The 21,955-nt window shown below is 39.1% G+C and overlaps 1 protein-coding gene across 3 annotated transcripts in view; it reads right to left on the bottom strand.

The window, feature by feature from the left end:
- Window positions 1-18,087, bottom strand: part of EMB3012 (embryo defective 3012) — a 58,484-nt gene extending 40,397 nt beyond the window's left edge. For 2 of the 3 annotated variants that reach the window (XM_089165778.1, XM_089165777.1), the window contains exons 1-12: window positions 17,621-18,087; window positions 16,742-17,007; window positions 15,602-15,768; window positions 13,901-14,117; window positions 8,094-8,440; window positions 3,226-3,405; window positions 2,897-3,035; window positions 2,660-2,808; window positions 1,532-1,643; window positions 850-1,442; window positions 628-751; window positions 238-515 (exon numbers count right to left, since the gene is read on the bottom strand). In XM_089165778.1, coding sequence (XP_089021904.1) covers window positions 238-515; window positions 628-751; window positions 850-1,442; window positions 1,532-1,643; window positions 2,660-2,808; window positions 2,897-3,035; window positions 3,226-3,405; window positions 8,094-8,440; window positions 13,901-14,117; window positions 15,602-15,768; window positions 16,742-17,007; window positions 17,621-17,784 — 2,736 coding nt within the window. In that variant the 5' untranslated portion in view covers window positions 17,785-18,087. Of the gene's footprint in view, window positions 1-237; window positions 516-627; window positions 752-849; window positions 1,443-1,531; window positions 1,644-2,659; window positions 2,809-2,896; window positions 3,036-3,225; window positions 3,406-8,093; window positions 8,441-13,872; window positions 14,118-15,601; window positions 15,769-16,741; window positions 17,008-17,620 lie in introns of those variants that run through there. The other variant, XM_089165779.1, reaches the window with a different exon arrangement.
- Between the last annotated feature and the right edge of the window lie 3,868 nt (window positions 18,088-21,955).

The raw sequence follows: 21,955 nt of genomic DNA, 5'->3' as shown, positions 1-21,955 counted from the left end.
GCTGTAGTTATCTTTCATTACAGATCTCACGAAAATCAGGTCATTCGGTCGCCAACAAAAACATGTCGGTGTGGGTCCATATTCGAAGTTAGGTGCAAGAATTTGGGTCAAAACAAAATAATTATCTATCTACCAAGCAAAAAATGAATGTCTAAAAGTGTGATTGCCCAGAGAAGGTTACAACTAATAACAAAACTAAACAACAAAAATACAAAAGACTATATAAATTAGGTATACCAGTCCTGATGCATTCTGCAAAACCAAAAATCTTTCCCAACTGGCCCTGGACTGTTCTAAAGCATTAGCATCGTTCCACTGTGCCAGGTTATCACAATCAAGCAGTTCCCATTTCAAATAAAGAGATGATGAGTTTGCAAAAGCCTTTCCAGAGCTATGAACTCCAACTGCAGCTACTCGAATAGTGCAGCCATTTGCAACGCTAATAGGGGTGAGTTGGACTCTTCCTAGGCTGCGATCAGCTTGAACGGCAGACCTTATAACATCAGGTGTATTCACTGGAAAATATGAAAAATTAGCTCAACAGATTGGGGGGGGGGGGGGGGGAGGAGGAAAAACCAAAGGAGGAACAATATCCAAATGAGTGTTCAATAAAAGATTCAGTCGTACCAGGTTCATTAGCAATCAGCACAATGGAGGAAGGAAAACCACATGTCAGAGACAGCCCCACCTTTTCAGTAGCTGGCAGTGGATGGTCATCACCAACCAAGTTCCCACGTGTAAAAACCAATTTCTGTGTCATGACAAACCATAGGAAGAGAAATAAAATTAATAGTAATTAGCTATTTACCAGAGAAAATATAGGGTATGAAAAGAGCAGCAGAATCTTACGAAGCTCCCAAGTGTTTGGCAAGACAACTGGTATAATTCACCCCTGCTAGTCGATAGCCTATGAAAAACAGATTCATTTAGAAGAGGGCCCTGTTCTTCATAAAAGATTTCCACATGTTCAATAAACTCAACACCTTGGCTCCACCGCTCAGGTCCTCCAACAAGCATTACGTCTAATTCTGTACCAGCAGCAAGATAAATCTCACCTAAATTTGCTAATTGAATACCGGCTTCAGCTCTACCTGAAACCACAGAGTAACCTCCAAATTGGTTTCCATCCCCTACCTGCAGCACAGTAAGTGGGGGATACGCAGCAATATGTGAAGACGCCTTCAAAACAACAGGCCCATCTGTGGAATGATCAAGGAATTTTAATTCCTTTGACAAAGTAGCATGCAGCATAGTCCGACCAGAAGAAGAAGCATATATGAATGTCGATGCACATGGAGGACTAAGTGACTTGAAACCCTCAATATTCAGAAGTTTTTCCAAAGCTGAAGTCTTCCCAGTCGAATTGACAATTCTGAAAGATTCACTTCCAGTCTTCCAGTTTATAAAGGAACTAAAAGCATCACATTTATAAAAATAGGCACCTGAAAATTTCAAATTAAGTATCTAACAAGAGAATGAGAAGTATCATAATAACTACTACAATGAATTCAAAATCATTCAGAAGATTTACCATTGGATGTTTTCAATGTCACCGCCGCTTGAAGATGTGTTCCCTCAACAGTCTCTACGGGAAATTTTTGGAGCATAACCATCGATGAAGGAACTAAAACTTCAACAACCACCTAGAATCAGAAAATGATTAAGAGGTAAATTAGGCACGGCCAAAACAAATAAAAGCATAAGAAAACAACAAGACTCTGTAGTGTTTAGGATGCCATTGATTACTAAAGCAATTAATAGCATAAAGGAACAGGTCAGCTAGGCTAAGTTCTCTCTGTCTGCATTAACAGAACGGAGAGTTAGATCAATCAAGATTACAAGTGGAAAAAGGATAAACATTCACACTGACATAAGATTTTAAGCAGAACGAAACAAAGCCATGAAGTATGACAAAAAACAGAGGCGAAGGTTGATTAAGCAAGAACAGTATATACATATTTGAATCCCCCCAAAACGATTTGGAGAAGTACTTCAGCAAAATACATTTTTGCTATCATATTTGTGAATATTGTTCATATCATGCCTTGCAGCTTTCCCTTTGCTGTAAAAACTTGCTCCAAAAGATTCATCATACCCATCACTTCATCTAACTTTTGCTTCATATCATGGCTTTCATTCCTACATCCTCAACCAACTGCTTGAATCCTTTCTCGTTCGGTTGGAACCCATCCTCATACTTTTGAGAAAGTAGGAAAAATTATGCATTTTAATGCTTAATTTTAACATATACGAACATCAGCCACTTTGGACATAAGCCATTTATCATGGTTATATTCACCTCCCCTGCCCCTCCCCTTTGATAATCCAAAAGGTTTTTATTCATTAGAAAAGTCCACCATGCAATACAAGGCATCAAAAAGGGAGAAAGAAAAAAAAAACTTTCGGAACATATGTAAAAAGCAACCTCTAGTCTCTTTTGATGTTAGCAAGGGGAGAAAAAGGCCAGAACATGCATTCACATATCAAGCCCACATGATCATCTTCTCTTTGACACTAACAGCTACCCTATAATGTAATCAGCATTTGCCCCTTCAGGTCTTCTCAGTATTCTCAAACTAAGCAACCAGTGCAAGAGACCAAATTTGTTAACATCAAGAAACAGAAATGTGGCGATTAAAAGGCTATGCAAGATTAATACCTCATCATAATTGATTGAGTCAAAAGCAGACTTCACTTTAATAGTAGCTTGTCCAGGCTTCTTTGCCTGAACAACTCCAGAAGAAGATACAGACACAGTGGCAGCATCAGAAGAATGCCACATATAATCATTGTATGTTTTTGCACAACCTGCACCACCAGTTAGTACATCACCAACCCCATCAACATAGTCAAGATTAGACTTATTCACTAAAAATACATAAAATTAACTATTGACCTCCAGTCACCCTAAGCTCCATCTCCTGATAGACCCCAGGTGCCCATGGAAGGCGAATGCTATGAGAAGAATCATTTGTGTTGCCCAGGTCAAATTTCAATTTATCACAAACCATGACCTCTTGCACAACCTTGATAACCTGTGAAGAAAACAAATCACCCATAAGCGGACGAAACTTCTCAAACATTACAACATTCACAAGACCGCAGCACTCTAAGCCACTCAACTAGCTTCTTCCGTCCACCATTTAGAGTCCCCCCCCCCTCTCTCTTCATTTATCTTCTTGATTTCTTCTATAACAAATAAAATAACAAGGAAGGAACTGTGACCTCTGTTGTTTCTGCACGTCCCCTACGATAAGCCAAGGAAGCAGTTAATCTTCCTAGTCCCTCAGAAGTTGCTTTCAATATTTTAGGCCTTTGCCAACCATATTTGATAGCAGATCCATCTGGCACCGAGAATGTATCCCAATACACAGGCTGATTGTAGTCCAACTTAATATCATCACTCTGCTTACATGGGTAAGAACTCTTAAGTAAAACAAGGTGAAAACATTCTCCAAGTGATTGGATAGTCATTAAGCTAAATAAAACCAATAAAGAAGAATACCCCAAAAAATATTATAATCAATCAGTTGCTTACTCTTAACAACAAAAAACAGCCAGAGACAGGAAGTTTAATGGAACAGAAAAAAGAGTATTACATACATGAAGAATATAGCTGAAGAAACTTTGTTAAGAAATGGAAATGGAAAGGAAATTAGAAAAGTTATGGAGAAACTTGATAAGAGTCGACAATATGCCTCCAAGGAAAACACTCAAGAGTCCTAAGTGACTCGAATATGAATAGTAGTTCAGTTGTTCCAAGACAAATTAAAAGAAACTCAACATATCATGGAATGCTCAGACTTACAAGAGTACGATCTGAACCTGTGTAAGGGACTGCAAACAAAAAAGTTTCTCCATGTCTAAAGATAACAAAATCAACCAGCAGACTACATGGTTTGTCTAGCTTCTAATGCCCCAGATATTACTCCATTGTCTGCAGGTCTGTCTTGCTTGTCTCAGGGACCTCACCCCCTTTCATAAATTATCTAGATAGGGTTCTCTCCCAGATATTACTTTGTTACTGTTGGTTGCAGGGCCTGTCAGAAGGTGTATTATAGAGAAGGGTTATAGCTTTTCTGTTGTTTGCAGGGCCTGTCTTGCTTGTCGCAGGGACCTCACCCCCTTTCATAGATTATCTAGATAGGGTTCTCTCCCAGATATTACTTTGTTGCTGTTGGTTGCAGGGACTGTCAGAAGGTGTAATATAGGAGCTCCGATGGGTTTTCCACCATAAATACAGGGGGACCCAGGGGTTGGGTGATGGGATCTTTTTTTTATTATTTTATTGTATTGAATTGTATTTTACCTGTGGGTCCCACAGGATTTGTGGTGCTCCCCAGACGGGGTGATGATCTGGATTCTATTATAGAGAAGGGTTCTAGCTTTTCTGTTGTTTGCAGGGCCTGTCTTGCTTGTCTCAGGGACCTCACCCCCTTTCATAGATTATCTAGATAGAGTTCTCTCCCAGATATTACTCTGTTGCTGTTGGTTGTGGGGCTTGTCAGAAGGTGTATTATAGAGACAGGTTTTAGCTTTTCCATTGTTTGCAGGGCCTGTCTTGCTTGTCTCAGGGACCTTGCCCCATTTCCATTGTTTGCATGGCCCATACATATATATATATATATATATATATGGTGCACCAAATTGTGGTATAATTGTCAACCAAAGCATCTCATTTTTCTTAAAACAATTACTGCAAGAAAAAATGACTTCAGGTTTAACCAATAAATTTTATATGGGACTTGGTTAATAGTTATCAAGATTTGGAATGCTGAATTATAAGAAAATAATACCAAAGTTTCTAAAATCTAATTGCCATGTATGCACAATTGTCAAGCAACGCCTTGGTCACCTCGTTGGTATCATCTAAGGCATTCAGTGAACCATTGTTGGTGCTTAACACATACCCATCTCCGAAGGGGTATTGCCCCTTCAATGCTGAGTTTTCCCAGATATTTAATATCAACACAATAACTTATTCAAAATAAAGTTTATAATGATAATTGCTAGGACTATCATTACAAAAAAATTCTGACCTTTTTTTTGGGATGAATAAACAATTATATTAAAGAGAAAAGGACAAACAAACAAAGTCTTTAATCAGAAGACCGAAAAGAAGAATTGAGACCCCAGGAGACAACAATAAGCCTGTCCTTTGGGGTGTCATCAACAGGGGGATGGGGAATAGCTAATAGTATAGATGAGACATCGAAATAGATGGCATTCCAAATCGTATCTATAGAGCGAGATTTGGAAGTCCATTTACGGAGGTTGTGCTTCCACCAAAGGTGATGGATCAAAGCACAAAACATTGGCTTTCCGATCAGATCGCAAATGGAGATTCTTGAAAAGTTTCTCAAAATCCAAGACCAGTCTCGCTCAAACCCAAAGGAGTGCCTCAAATTTGGCCAAATGGTTTTTACCCAGATAAATTCGGAAAAAGGGCAAGAGAAGAAAAGATGCTCAAGTTTTTCCATTCCATAACAACAGAGGATGCAGTTGGGATTGACGTGGGTCGTGGATGTGGCGGTCAATGAGGAAGGATTGTGTGGGAAGGGCAAGTTTTAAGGCTCTCCAAAGGGTAAGGGAGTGACGGGGGATATGGTTTTTTAACCAAACCAAGGGGGGCCAAAGGGGTTTAGGGTTGTGGGATCTGAGAAGGTTCTAGGCCGAAGAGGTGGAGAAGGATTTGGTAGGAGAAGGGAGTCAAATGGTGATGTCTTAAGGGGAACTGGAGAGGGGAGGGAGAGATTCCCAGACCTATGTGAGAATGAGGAGGGGGGAAGGGATCCAAGATTTGTTTAAGATGAAGGCTGACAAGGGGGTAGATTTGGGGATACGGGTATCATAAACAGTGCGGAGACCAAAGTGGTTAAAGAGAATGCCCATCGGATGCCACGGGTCAAGCTAGAAGGAGGTAGAGGAGCAAGTAGAGATGGAGGTGGAAATAGCAGAAATGGCGAGGGGACGCAACAAGAGAATTTTCCTCCAGACCCATGAAGGGTTGGAGGGCAAAGGAACAGTCCAGAAGGAATCCGACCGGAGGAGATACGAGTGGACCTGCTTAACCCAAATAGAGTAATGCTTTGAAGCAATTTTCCATATGAGTTTGAGAAGGCAAGCTAAGCTAACATCAATAATTTGGCGGATTCCCAAGCCACCTTCGGAGGTAGGGCGGCAGATGGAAGACCAACTGACCGGATGAATGAAGCGCGAGGCTTCTTGCCCTTTCCAAAGGAAGGCAAAAAATAAGGATTCCATCACATGGATGGTGGACTTAGGGATGGAGAAGATTCCGCACCAATAGAGATAGGTGGCCTGAAGCACTGAGCGAATGAGGACCACTCGACCGGCAAACGAGAAGAACTTACCCTTCCAAAGCTGCAATTTCTTACGAATGTTGTCAAGCATTGGGAGACAATGGAGCCTGCCAAGGATGAGCAAGAGGCCAAGATAGACCACCGGAAAGGAGCCAAGTGAGAATCCCGAGAGCTGAAGAAGAGAGGCTCTAAGCTACTCAGGGATGCCAGATAGGAAGATGGTGGATTTGTCGAGATTGACCCGAAGGCCAGAGAGAGATTCGAACTGAGAGAGTGCTCAGATAATGGAGGAAATGGAAAGGTGATCGGGTTTGGAGAAGATCATGAGATCATCATCAAAAGCAAGATGGGTGAGGTTAAGGGATTTGCACTTAGGAATGGGGGAAATGAGGAGCTGATCAATTTTGGATTGAAGGATTCGGGAGAGGACTTCCAAGGCAAGAGAGAAGAGGAAGGACGAGAGGGGACAACCCTGGCGGATGCCAACCTAGGGAAGGGAAGAATCCAGCCGGGGATCCATTGGCGATGACTAAGAATCTAGGAGTGGAGATACAGGTTTCGATCCAGTGGATGGAAGGGGGAGGGAAGCCCATGGTAGAGAGGACATCGCTAATGAAGTCCAGCGAATGGAATCAAAGGCCATATGGAAATCAACCTTAAGGAGTGCAACCGGGGAGTGGGCGAATCTATCGAAGCCACGGACAATCTCCGCACAAAGGAAAATGTTGTTATCCACAATGCTACAGCCCAAGATGAGGTTGATTGATTTGGACTAACATAGGAAGGGAGAATCTTTTTGAGCCTATTCGCTAGGACTTTATAGATGAATTTGTGGATGAGGTTACAGAGGAAAATGGGGTGAAAATCAGAGAGGGAGGAGGCTCCTTGCTTTTTGGGGATGAAACGAGAGGAAGGTTTGATTAATCGAGGAGAGCTGAGAGGGAATAAATAAGAAGTTGCTGATGGCATGAACAAGATCGCCCTCAATGAAATCCCAAGAGGCGAGGAAGAAGCCCATACTGAAGCCATCGAGGCCCGGGGCCTTTTTGGATTTGTGTGAGCAGATGGCTAGCAAGATTTCTTCCGTGGAGGGGATAGCACAGAGAGAGGAGGCAAGGGAAGGACCAATGACTTTGTTAATAAGGTTGGGAGGAAAAGGGGTGTGGGTCGGAAGAGAGGGGGGAGAGAGAAGATTGGAAAAGAATGAGACAATTTCGGCCTTGATGCTAACGGGATCGGAAATGCAAGAACCATTGTTAGTGATGAGGGAGGGGATGTGAGAGATCAATGGAAGTAGGCAGAATTGGAATCTTCGAGCTCAAGCCATTTGATTCGGGCTTTCTGACGAAGGAACTTTCCTCAGATGAGAGGAGGGAAGAAAGCTTAGCAGAGAGGGATTTCTCATTCTCAGCATGGGTGGGGTTGGAAGAGTCATTTTGGAGGAGAGATTGAGTGTCCAAATATCAAAGAATTTGAACGGTTTAGGCCCAAAGGAGATGGGGGCGAAAGCTGGACGAAGCAAGGGGAGTGATCAGAGAGATTGGGGTTAGAGAAAGAAGCGTAGGAATATGGGAAGGAGGAGAGCCAAAATGGATTCGCTAGGAAGCAATCTAGCTTGGAGGCAATTATGACCGAACAATAACGACAATTATGCCAAATAAGGGGGAGACCCGACCCTGCTGCTATGGATGACTTTAATGCCTACATTGATGTCTAGGTTATAACTGAGTAGAACCCAAAAAGAATATTTAAAGATGATGAGCTTTATACCTCAGTTAGGTGTATTTCTTGTGCAACTGGTCCATGAGAGAAAACCTTCATGTGTACGACATACTGTTGGCCTACAACTGCATACCACAGCATTGCAGATGGAATGGCTTCCATTCCGTCCACAGGATCACCAGACAAAGACACAGGCACCATATATAAATACAAAGCATCTGGTATGACAACGTGGAGAGATGAGATTTGCACATGGCCTGCAACTCTGATATCTTCAACAGTGATGGTTGTAGATCCTATGTCCAACGCTTGAGCTAATCCCATTGTACTGTCAACTTGAGCCACTGACGAATTCAATATAGACCACTGATGATAAGGAGATGGCAAAGTTACCACTGCACAGCAAATGAGAAAGGCTATGAGACCCAAAAAAAAAGAACTACAGATGAACGAGTGAACTGGTGAAAATTCAAAATCTAACAGGAAAAGGCTGATATATAAAGCATTTTATGAAAGTAAATACGTTGGACTAAGATATCACAAAAAGGTCCGACGGCATTTAGAAACCTGATTCATGAAGATGTTAGTTTGACATAAATTTTGAGCTGACCTACAACAAGCATTCTACTGAACTTTTAGATTGAAATAGCAATTCCCAAATACAGAAAAAGGGAGGGGGGCCAGACACTTGGACCCAAAATCCAGTTTAGGGTCTCCATCCTCTGGGAGGTACAAGACAAAGTACTGAAGTAGACACTCTTTTTGGAGAGACAATGTATAACACTGTGGTCCTTTGGCAGGGTTCTACTATTCGATAAAATACAGAGTTAAGTTACCATATTAAAAGCCATATCTAACTTATTAATTTTCTTAAAAGAATGATTAGGTGCTGTATTTTATCTAGCATCATGTCTCTGAACGCACTGTCATGCTAGTTGCCGTACCAATTGCCATAGTAATACATATTTATGAGTTTCAATTTAAATATTATATAACCCAAAGGCCCGTGAAAAGAACCCCCAAAATCACTCTCAGAACTGTTCTTCACCTCCACTTTCAGTTCAGCCTTCCCTATGTGTGTTATTCCTGCAAACCATCCACAAATCAAATATGTAACTGCAGCAGATATGAAGATTTTAGAACTTGGAGCTAAAAGCATGGGACGGAGTTGAGAACTGAGCTGCAATTTCAGAAAATCTGTCAAGGCTTTCCCAGAGGTCATCCACCTTGAGAACTAGTCATTCCCGAGTTGTCAGATGCATGTAACAGTGTCCCAGAGAGATGTTTGAGGAGCAGATAAAAATTAACTAACAACACTGACAGGAAAGACAATATAACAAACAGCTTTCACAAACACAAAAATAGGGTGAAGTTGCATCACTTACCAAGGCTACAAGAGGACCAAAACATTGATAATATTGGTTTGAAGCAAGCCCACAGCCACCAAAAATCGATACACTGGATTCCAAGAACCATTTCCTTGTGGTTTGCTTCACTCTAATCACTGCTATGGATGGATTGAAAGTTGTCAGATGCAGATTGGGCTGGATCTCCAATATCGAATGTTGATGGAGTCACCGATCAAATGGAAAGAACACCACAGGGAAATGGTCCACAAGATAACCATTCATGGGCTACTTTTGATAATATATGGATCCATCTCTCAACAGCTACTAAAGGTTGTGAGAAGAAATATAAATAATAAGAAAGCAGAGGGTGTCTAAAAAGGCTTAAAAGCAAGGAATGTTGGAATGGTGATTTTAAACAGAAGCCATTATTGTGTAAAGGACCAAAGGCCAGCTTTCTTGGATAAATAAGAACTGGCCATGGCTGACTACCGATACAGTTCAAGAGAGATGTCACTAACTAGGCCCACCCTCTTTGTTCTCTCTCTCTCTCACATTACTCTTCTCTTATCATAAAGCCTATTTCAATACCCAATACATGAAGAATAAGTGGCCTATATGAATTCAACTAGTTGGTTGTATGCATCTAGTGACTCTAGTCCTCCAAAACTGTGATGTCTTGGGGATATAAATGATTTTTAGGGGTGTCAATAGGTTAGATTTACTGTTAGTTGTGACTCATGAAAGACCTTGAAAATTTAAGGGTATGATAATATCTTGAAAACAGTCCTAATGAAACATACAGGCCATTAAGTGTAAAAGGAAGTTCCAATGTAGACTTAGAACCATCCCAATCTCTCCATTAAAAGAACTGCTTATAAGCATTTAAAAACAGGGTCTGAATAAAACTGAATTCACAATCTTCAGAGAGAAGCAGATATGCAGCAAGATTCTGCTGCTGGTGAGAGGTTGCATAGTTAATGAAATACTTGCCTAGGCTAGGGGTTATACTCTTAACGTTGTATCCTTCTTTTATCTTATGTCCTCCATTTTATACATGTGATCTCAAGAAAGTTCGAAGTAGTTAAGTTATCATTTATCTGAAAGTTGAAGTCTTGAAGATAGCGCTGCTATGCAGCATCCCTTATTCAATTCTGAAGTTTATTTTAGCTCCGATCACTTTTGGATGCTGGGACCCTTTAATCTTGGACCAGTTTTGGATCTTATAAGATTACACCAGCCTAGTCTCCACTAACTTCCCTATCAAATTATGATTGATAGCTCGTTTTTGCAAAGCGAGGATTTGGAATCAAGGCAGACGACATCCCAAAAACAGCAAAAAGGAAGAATGCTAGCATACACCATTCTCTACTGAATGTTCAGATAAAGAATGCTAGAAATATCTGCCTTTCTTCCTGCAGCTACATCATAATCCCCTCAGATATTACGTGGTCCCTTATGGATCTCACTCCCTTCTTCTCTTTTCTTGTCCCAGTTCTGTTTATTAATCCTAGTTCTTCTATCCCCATATTTGATAATTGACCTGCTCTTTCTGTTGGTGTTTCTACTGATTTCTTTCTCTTAAATCAGATTCACTTCCTCAGTAGTTGGATTACCATGAAGGCTGTAACCTTCAATCTCTCATATTTCAGACCTGAAATAAAATTCAAGGCTGTTCAACCACCAAACTTCTTAGTATAATAGCAACTTCGCTGGAAACATAAGGAAATCTGGTACTCTCCCCTCTGCACTTAATCTTGAAAATACAATTATTTACAGGATAAATTTTCAATGCAATGATCATTGAACTGCAAATAGAATGAATTTTAAATATTTTGCCTTACAGTGATACTAGAAAAGAAGCATTCGACTTTATCATGGATAAGCTCAAACCCATAAATGACATGAGAACTCATTTCCAACGAAATTGTTTGGAAGGAACCCTAAAATATTTCGTTAGAAATATCGAAAATTTCCTACGAAGTAAACTCCTTGAAGAGACTATTCCCATCATCCTTCCAAGAGTTGAAGCAAGTTTTATGTCAACTTTCAAATCAATTCAAACTAGAAGCAGCCTACAAATGCATGATGGTTTTCCATGAGTCAATACTATTCTAAATGCTTGTTCAATGTGCAATGCTAAAAGGAGATTACTCATTTGTGTATTTAATTACTTGAAAAGAGAAACAAATAAAACAGTTAAATATCTGCAGTTTTTGAAGTGGCTATACAAATTAAGATCTCGACATGGAAGAAATCAAATTCTAATCTAAAATGAAGTAATACATAAACTACTATGAAGTAATACATAAACTACTATGAACACCATGTTGATTAAGTTAAAAAAGCCCCATTATCGACAACCAAACAATAACCTTCTTCCCTAGATGCAACAAAGCTTTGGACCAACCAAAACCCACTTGGGTATCTTGGTTGAGAGTTAAGACAAGCCAGGTCCAATTAAATTTTGGGTCACTTGGGTATTTTACTTTATGGTCAATTTTTGGCATTTTGCAATTAGTTCCATTAGGAGTTTGGTATATTTTATGATGTCTTTACCTGAGCAAACTACACAAATCCCCCCAGACTTGCAAAACTCACACAATCAAACCTATTACCCCTTGAAAAAAAACAATAAAAAAAACCCTGAAAGATAACACAATTTTAAATTGAAAAGGCTAAAATACCCTTACTTGCCCCTTTTATTATTAGTCGAAATGACCTAACTACCCTTGCTAACATCATATACTAATAACCTAAGTTAAATAAATACTCCCAAAACAAAACTTCTGGAAAGTTACCCACCCCTACAATTGTATACAATCCAGCTAATACTTCAAACCATCTCAAGTTAATTACTCACATGGAGAGGATAGAAAATTGACTAACCACCTTGGTGAGAGCACAACCTTAGAAGATGGACTTCCAAATCCCGCTCTATACTTTATAGATAGGATTTGAAATGCCATCTATTTTGATGTTTCTTCTAGACTGTTAGCCATTCCCCACCCCCTATTGATGATACCCCAAGGAACAAACTCATTGTTGTTTCCTGGGGTTTCAGTTCTTCCTTTCGGTCCTCTTCTTAAAGACTTTGTATTCTTGTTTCCTTGTCTTTAATATATTATTTATTCATCCAAAAAAAAAAAAAAAGATGAGAATAGATTCAATAAATTGACCATTTTTTGCCTAAATAAGACGAGAACCGATCAGAGCCTATCAAATCAGATGTTGGCTCCCCAAGCTTGAACCTACCACTGCTGTCAAGGCCAAATTTCAGTAACAGTTGTGGGAGGCACTGAAGAAGATTTGTCAGAAAATGAGGAGAATCCTACCAGCCTTGCTCTAGAAGCACCATGACCGGTGGTAATCAAGACATATCACTCAAAACTCCTTCTACCCTGTCTATACCCAACCCGTCTATTCCCCTTCCTCCAAGTGGACATTTGAGGAAGATAGTGGAATCGGAGAATTAAATAGCTTTGTTAGGTAGTTTGAGGTGGATTCTTTCATTAATTTGGAGGTCAGAGGACTTTGAAGGAGAGAGCTGTGGTTTCTAGGTGTTTAATATGGGGCTTTAATGGTGAGAAATGGGGTTATCAAGAGGAACACCAGAATCAACCCAACAAATCCAACCACCAGCCCATCAGTGGCAGGCAGTTCCTACTAGCCCACCGCACCACTGTGCCATAAAACTTGGAGATTGAATCCTTTTTTGGCCAAAATTGTTGCGAAGAAGACAGGAGAGCAAAATGAGCATTATGTAAACTATCTTACTAGGGAGGGTAAAATGGGTTTTCCAGATACTTTATCAGTCATGATACCATCGCTTACCCCAGAACTTGGATAGCAAGGGTACATCTGTAATTGAATTATTTTTTTTAGGGGAAGTAAATGTAATACTTTACGAGTCTGGGGGGAGATGTAATTTGGTGTAATTTGCGCTTTTTATTATTTTTTAGTTCAAGTCATGGAAGAGTTATGGTAAAGTCTAGGAGTCTAAGTTCTACTTCAGCATTATAGTTAGAATAGGAGTCCTTTGATTCCTTTTATTTATACGATATAATCATGCAGTTAGAACGAAAACTAGCAAAGAATGAATTGGTAATGTGTGTGTGCACTCTCTTCTTCCACCAACACGGCAACACCTACACCATTTTCTTCTTACATGATATCTCTTATACTCCTCCCCTTTCTCTGTGAGTTCTTTCTCTGCTCCCTACAAATCTGATTCTTCTTGGGTTTCTCAATTTTTCCCCTCTACCTTCTTCAATCCCTCATTATCCAACACTCCATTCAAATACATGTTCTATACCCAAACTTAATAATCAATACCTAAATTCAAAATAATAATACTACATTCTACATCTTATAATAATTTTAGAAGCAAAGGAAGCTCAGTAGCTAGTTCTGCTCTAAGGTTATGTGTTTTGTGTACTTGACATGATACTGAAACAAACATAGAGAGAAATTAGTTGTACCATAATACAAGGAATAATGTTAGAAAACCTTGAGGAACATTCTGACGAATAACTTTAAGGCTATAGCCAATGGAAGCACCAATGATGACAACAACAGGTGAGGGAGGATCAAGTGACAATGCTTCTGCAACAGTTAAAACAATCTTATCTCCAATATGCTCAAATAAAGGCTCATGCACATGTGCTGAAACAATCTCATGGCCGATTTCAGTTCCTTTCACAACATATAAATCTGAATAAACACCCTGCATTGTCGTATGAAAATTAAATTAGTCCACCAGCCACTATTTTCAACAACAAACAGACCAATATAAGGTATTTTTCATACAGATAAAAGACAACAGTGGGCATTTTAAATAAATAAATCATGGTGAGCTAAATATGTGTTGGAATTTGGTCTGCAGGTTTTCACTGTAATTGGCTGCTTTAATGGGTGCAAAGCATGGTAGCAGGCAGGAGTATGGGATATATTAATTGATTAAATCAGATTCTTAGTAGCTTCTTTAAAATTTACTTTTTATTTATTTGTTGAAGTTTGAGCTGTTACTGTTCACGTGAACTGTAACGTGAAGAGGGTTATGCCATTATTCCTTGTTTCCTTTTTAGATATTCTACTCTTTCTAATGTAGGAATCTTTTTACACAAGTTTTGATAGTTTCTAGAAAGCATAGTTTCTATTTTCTATTAGTTACTAATTTCAGAACTTTCCTTTTTCAGTACTTTTTATTTTGGACAGATTTTAGGAGTTAGTTTTATTAGAAAATTCTATCCAAGTTGTACTCTTTATTTCCTTTTTTAGATGGCAAGATGGCTTGCTTCTCAAGTTGTAATCTAGACTATTGATACCTATAAATAAGAGGCTGTGATTCTAGGAGTGCTAATCTAGAATCGCATGCTTATGTGATTCCTATCAATTCTTCTCCTTTCTTCTTCTCTTCTCTTCTTTTTTTTTTCTTCTTCTCAATTCTTCTTGTTATTGAACCGTTTTGGTTCATTAAAGTTTATTTTCTAACATTATTGTTTATATCTCATCTTTAGCTAGAATAGGCTAGATGTCACGCTCACAGCTCAGATTTCCCCCCTTCTCTCTTTATCCTGATCTATCCTACCTCTAAGACTCAGCCTTGTATTAAATTAAGGCACTCATCTTTCGCTACTTTTTATTTTATTCTCAGATAGAGGTTACCTGTAATTGAGTCCTTAAGGTATCCTATTACTGACTACCAAAAGATACAATACATGTACAGGAGGCTGGCTATAAGCCTCTCCATTAATTTTAGCATTTCAATACTTCATATTTCTGAAATTGTTGTGAATTCAATATATAAGCTTGGGTGAGTTCTTAATCAGGAGTGCTTGGTGGATTTCAAGTGAAGGCTAAAATGTGGAGTACTTAGTGGAAGAGTAGACTCTATTTATAGGTTTTGATGGACTCTGAAGCCACTTACCTATGGTACAGAATTAAAGTGACAGAAAATTAGAAGGGATGATGGAGCAGGAATCCACATGCAGCACCTCTATTTTCACTCAACTTTCATGCTTGTTCCCCCTGTTCTGTAATCCTGTTGGTTCTAGTTTCTAATGGATTTTTCAAAGTCTACATAACTTCGATATATTAATAAATTAAAAAGAAAAAGCAGGTGGAGGTGGGGGTGGGGGGTGGGGGGAGAGGATGGCACAAATCAAAACAAGCAATCTCTGACTATTTGAAGCCATGGCAGAAACATACACTATCTTCCAGTTTTATTTGAATAAGTAGGTCCCCAGAAAAACCACCATAATCACTCAGAGGAGAATCCTTAAGAGGAACATGAGCAAGATGATGTTGGTCTCCATCAGTTTGTGGCATGAGGTGCCACATAAACTGCAATCCTACCAATGATGAGAAAATATTTTCTGCAACAGAAGTTGACAAGTCAATAAAATGTAAAAATACAAAAAGAAACACCTCGACTACAACCTGACCCAGCATGCTTAAAGAAAGAACAAGAAAAACTCAGTACACAGCAAACAACATTAACTTTATCATTCATGTAATCATATTCTTAAAGTTGAAAGTGGTAAACAGTGCAATAGTAATCATCAGGTCGCCATGTCGCCGTGTCGGACCCGCGCGCGCGCCAAGTCGGCGCGCGTCGAACACCCCGTTTCGTCGGTCTTTGCCGTTTCGCCTTGGGTCATAAACCTTGGGTGTTTTTGCCAACTCCTATCTGTTTATTTGGCCTGTCCGCCGTTTTTCTTCTTGTCCCCTCCTTGTTTCTGTTTCTTCTTTACTTGTTTGTTGGCTCTGCTTCCTTGTTCCCCGCCGCTCCCGTCCGGGTCGGCCCCCCGGGCCCGGCGGGCCCTGTCCCTGGCCGCGTCCCCGGCTTGGCTTTCTCCGCGCTCCCCCGCGTGTGCCCGTTCGGCGGGGGCGTGCCCCCCGCGGCGGGGCGCGCTCTGGTTCTCACACAACAATGAGCAAACACATTCAAAGGGTTAGTTAAAGCAAACACCCCATCTGTAAAAACATTGAAGTGTGTATTCCTTTTTCTGCTGATAGCTGTAAACCTAGACCTGCTCTTATGCACCAGTAGCTTCAAATAAAGTATACAGAGGCAAAACGAGTTCAGTAACTGTAGGATCCCACATGACTCATTCTAGGTTCAGGGGGTTAGTTTCATTAACAAGTCCATTTTGGAATGTCACTGAAAACAATTCAGGGTGAAATATAACTTGAAGACTATAAACTTCTTTCCACTTTTTTTTTTTTTGTTGGGAGGGGGGGGTACTTAGGTCAGAGGGTGCAAGGGAAACACGCTAAAAGGGCAAATAGAATAATAGATCCACATTGAAATAAAATGAAGTCAAGGGCCAATGGCTTCAGGAATACCTTCACTGTCAAATGCACGAATCCGAAGTGTAGCAAGCCCATCTAAGTCAAGTTTAACGGAGCTATGAAATATCTGGATTCTGGAGATTTGATCAATAAAGACTTTGCAACGGATTACAATGCCACTACGTGAGTCAGCAGCATAAATAGCAGTTTCCTTTCGACCCCCATAAGGGGCAATAGATCTCACACGAGCACTTGTTGAGCAGCGATTACTAGTATTGTATTCAGGTTGAACAGAAAGAATATCATGATGATCCCATGACCTGTCAAGCAAATAAAATCCCATGTTCAGTTGAAATGTAAATGCTGAGGACGGTGGGAATCGTGCGACAGTGCAGTCTCAACAGATGTGAATGTGATTGTGAGTTCAAATAGATGTGCATTATCAATCATACTAGAGGGCACACAGCCTTGCTATATATAAATGTAGACCATCCGTAACTCCAGATGTATATATATTTGGAATTATAATTTGCTATTAGAAGCTGGGTATAGAGATACTCGATGATAACACTGATTAAGGAGATTGCTCTTCTCTTAGTATCAACCAGCGCATATCGAAGTGGCTCACCATTCAGTGCCATAACTTGAAGATACACGAAAAACAAAGCGCGGCATCAGCCATCAACGCTACCCAAAACGCAAATTTGTGTTTAACCGGAGCAGCAATTGAAGACTTAAGCATCCCATAAACAAACAGATAAGCAAACGAACTAAATATTAAGAGACTACGACAGCATCTGAATCCCCCTATGCTTCTGAGTTCAGAAGAGTTGGAGGAGTAAATGTCTCAAAAAACCAAAAATAGTAAAGACTTGGCAGGTCATAGTTGTGCTGTAAACTTCAATTTCGAGAGCAAAAACAAACAGAACTTACCAAGTAAAGCAACCATCACTTCCTTGAAGCCGATATTCAACGGGTAAAGTCATACGAGGAGGCAAAAGAAGGTTGACATCAGCTATATGAGGACCCTGAACTGAGAATAATGCCGGAAACGTTGAAAACAGCAACAGAACGATCAACTGCACCAAGTGAAGCATGTCGAGAAAACTGAAACAGCCAGGAGAAAGACGGGAGAATCGATCTCATTTACCAATGGAGATTAGGGAAGAGAAAACCCTAGTGGCACTTGCTTCTTGGTTTAGGGTAGTGAGCTTCGGTTGTAGTGTTGCTCCGCTACAGAATCAGCGGGAAATCGCATTTGGGATCTGTTGTGACGTGGCACCGAGCCATTTCACGAGGCAGCGCAGAACTAGAAAGTATGCTTTTTTCACATGACACCTTTGTGTTAAAACTTAAAAGCTGAAATTAAAAACTTAATTTGTCAGTCACCGTGGCACCGTTGCAATTTTCCTTTTCCCGAAACTGAGTTTTATGGTGCAATTTACCCCCAAAACAAAAATTTTATGGAGCAATCGTTAGCGATAATCTGACACGTGTAGTGATTTGATCCAACGGTTCAAATAAATGGGTTAAATTGATAATTAAATGGTTAAAGGTTTTCAAATTTACAAAAATTCAACCTTCTGATATGTAAATTCACAATTTGAAGCCCAGATCATTCAGGCTCGAAGATTCGATCAGAAAATCGGATTTGTTCGAATTTAAACCTTCAGTGACCCAATAGAAGCACCTCAAGAAACCCAACGTTCATACAAAAAAAAAGGTTTGCTCGTTGTTGCTGCTGCTAAGGTATTGAGGCTTTATTTTGATTATAAAAACCAAAATCGGGTTGGGTACCAAGTGAATATTGGGAAATCGAATTTTAACCTTCATCAGAGAGACCTGCCAGAAACTTTTAAAAGATTCAGGGGCGCAAAACGAAGGCCAGAGACGTCGTTTTTTCGACATCAGAAAGCTACATCCATTGAAGATGAAATGGAAGATATAAATGTTGCAGAAATGATAGAGCTCATTAGAGTTTTTATCACCGGATATTTGGTCACCGAAGAGGAAAGCTAGGTTTAGGGTTTTTTGTTCGATCAACGAAATCTCGACTAAATTTGTACATCTTTAAAATAAAAATCTTAAGAGGTAAATTACAGTGTATTTTAAAAAATGGAAATTAAATAGTCTCTGGCAATTGCAAAAAATGACATCTAATATTCTTGAGTAGAAAATCAATTATAAATATCACTATAAATGATCTGCTTAAGCATTTAGAATTTATTATTTTTTAATAGTATATTTAATTGATTTCAAATACAGTGAGGCTATATGTTTTTTTTTTTTTAATAATTTAAAAATCGATGAAAGAGATCTGACCGTTGATTTCATTTTTTTAACATGTGTCAGATTCTCACATTAACAAAAGTTGGTAAAACATTATCTGCTATGCACAACAATACACATATATACCAAATGATTGGCTGAGAAAACAAAGTAAATACAAAACTATTGAAGATTTATTAAATTTAAAATTAAATTTTTAATCTCAGACAACCATTTGGTACAAAAATTGCATTGTTGTGCACAGCAGAGATGTGCACAATAGATTAATTTTTTCCAAAGTTCCATGCTTAGTTGACACTGGTCTCCTCCTATCTCTTTCATTATGCAACCTTGTTTGATCATAGCCACTCTAAGCACCACAAAAAAACGACGTTGTGTTTTGAGGCAAAGGCTCTTTGCCTCTCCTTATTTCGTTCCTCTTTTCCTTATTCTTCTTCCTCTTACTCCTTCCGTCTGTCGTTTCTCTACCTTTTCTTCTTCTCCTCTTTGTCGTTTCTTCATTTTTCTATTTTTTTCCTCCATCGACAAGTTTCTTTGGGTGGTTTGTTCTTCACCCCAAAGTTGCTCGCCTGCATTTCTTTCTTTTATTTTCGTTTCTGTTTCTGTTTTCCCTAAACTATAATTCTATAAAGCTTTCCCATAATTTTCCTAGTTTGCTCTTCACACCAAGTTTGCTTTGTGTTTTTAGTTCCCCTCCCCCCCCCATGAAGGACTTGTGCGTCGATTTGTTTATGTTTTTGAACAAAAGTATCATAGATCCAGTACTAGTCACAAATTATGCTATTCCGATCTTTGGGAAGACTCATCTCTCCGATCTGGAAGTTTTGTTGTTGCGCTCCTCTGCCACCACACCATCAAGTGATGGAAGCTCCATTCACATGTGTCTCTCCGCCCTTGGATCATGTCATGGTGGATGCGTCTTTCGCATCTCTTGAGCTTATTTGTTGTTTACTATTGTTTTTACAGCTTATTTTCTAAGGTTTTATTGGGCTTGACCCATGCATGCCTTAGTTTGGAAGACCCTATCTATTACATGCATACTAATTTGGTCAATTCCTTTTATTGGTTTAGGAATTCAGTTCGAACCTTATGTTTGCATGCAACTTTATTTATTTGTTGTTGCTTTTTGTTTTATTTTTATTTTATTATTATTATTTTTTTTTTTTTCCCTTCAGTGTGTTTTTGTAATCCTTTGCAATTTATATGTAGTATGAATGAAGTTTTTTTCTTACCAAAAAAATAAAAAAAAACCTCGTCTGATCATGCAGTTAGAATAGCCCTGTACCATGATCCATGATCAAGTAAAATAATAAAACAACATAAAAAATAATAATATCAGCTTATGGTTCATACATCACTTTTTGGAAAATTTCCAACGGCACCATTGAGTTACTTCTAAAATTAATGTCACTCCCTTTGTTGCTTAATTTTTAGTAGCAGAACTAAGAGAGGACTAAGATGTGCATACGTGTAATTGTTGAAGCATCAAAACAACCTCTCTTTGCCCTTACCCTCCTCCGCTCACCCCGCCTAAATAAATAAAATAAAATAAAATAAAAGTAAAAAGAAATAACAACCTCTCCTACCTCCATTCTATGCTTTGCAATGACATGCAAGCGATAAAGGCCTTGACAATTCATTTGGCCTTGCTACAAGCATACCAGGACATACATGAGTTTATTTAGTGGGATCTTGTAGTATCGCTCTGTCGTTGAGTTTCTACCACAGCAAAATTACAAAATTATGCTAACAAAGTAAATCATAATGAGAATAACAAGAAAGAAGAAAGAAAAAGAACAAAATTATCTGTTTCGGACTTTTTAGAGAACCTATGACTATGGTATGAAAGTTTTCATCCCTTTTGGGGAGTGATACTAACCATCCTAAATAAATGTTACAAAGTAAACTTCTTTACAAACTCAAATTTCCTACTATACTCTCTTATCATATTTTTTGATGTTCCAATATAGCAAAATAGCATTGCTGATTGACTTCTTGGATCAAAGGACTCTCTCAATGTTGAATCAGACTACAGCTCCTTCATCATCACCCTCTTACAGTGGATTACTATTCCATGCATAAAGACTGATTTGGCATAACTTCAACAACAAAGCTCACAGCATTGATGTAGATTCCCCAAACCAGATTGTCAACAGCCCTTCCTTGTCTAGATCATTTCCTCATTTAGCCAAAGATTTAGTTCATATCAAGTGGGAGGCACCTACGGGAGATTGGATTAAAATCAATGTGGATGGCTCATCTTTTCAAAATAGCAACTATGTTCTCACAGGAATGGGAGGTGTGGCTCGTGATTTTCAAGGGAGGATGATTTTTTGCTTTTATCAAGGGTGTGGTTCAGCTGGTTCTCTTTTTGCTGAGGCTTTGGCTGTCAAGCAAGCCTTAATTTGGGCCAAGCAGCTAACTCTCTGTAAAGTTATAGTGGAAGGGGACAACTCTTCTGTTATACATTTTCTCACTTATGCGAATCCCTCCCCAGCATGGAGAGTCAAAACTTTAATACAAGATGTGCTACATTTAGCCTCTTCCTTCGCTGACATCAAATTCAATCACACTCTTCGTGAGGGTAATGCGGTTGCAGATCAATTGGCGAGTCAAGCAGCGAAAACTCAAGCTTCTATTTTTTCAGCTAATGTTCCACCCCCTTGTATTTGTTGATCTATGTTATATGACAATCTTGCTTGTACTTATCCTAGGGGATTTAAATTCAAATAAATTAGCTTTTTACCAAAAAATAGCTCTACACGGTGATTAAAAAGGTTATACCAAAAAAAATAAAATAAAATAAAATAAAACCTTCCCAATAAAAATTGTTTTTTTCTTTTTTGGTATTGGTGCTTTTTTAATACTGAAAATGAAATATTGTCGGGCAATGGTCAAATCCACAGCCTCTCCATTGAGAAGTATGGATCTTTACCATTCAACCAACCCATTTTTTTTTTTTTTTTAAATGAGGTTCAT

This window comes from Hakea prostrata, chromosome 8 (assembly GCF_041222555.1).
Source record: "Hakea prostrata isolate BN-2017 chromosome 8, UWA_Hpros_2, whole genome shotgun sequence".
NCBI lineage: Eukaryota > Viridiplantae > Streptophyta > Magnoliopsida > Proteales > Proteaceae > Hakea > Hakea prostrata.
The sequence above is the reverse complement of the archived record's forward strand: the minus strand, read 5'-3'. Positions and strand labels throughout refer to the sequence as shown.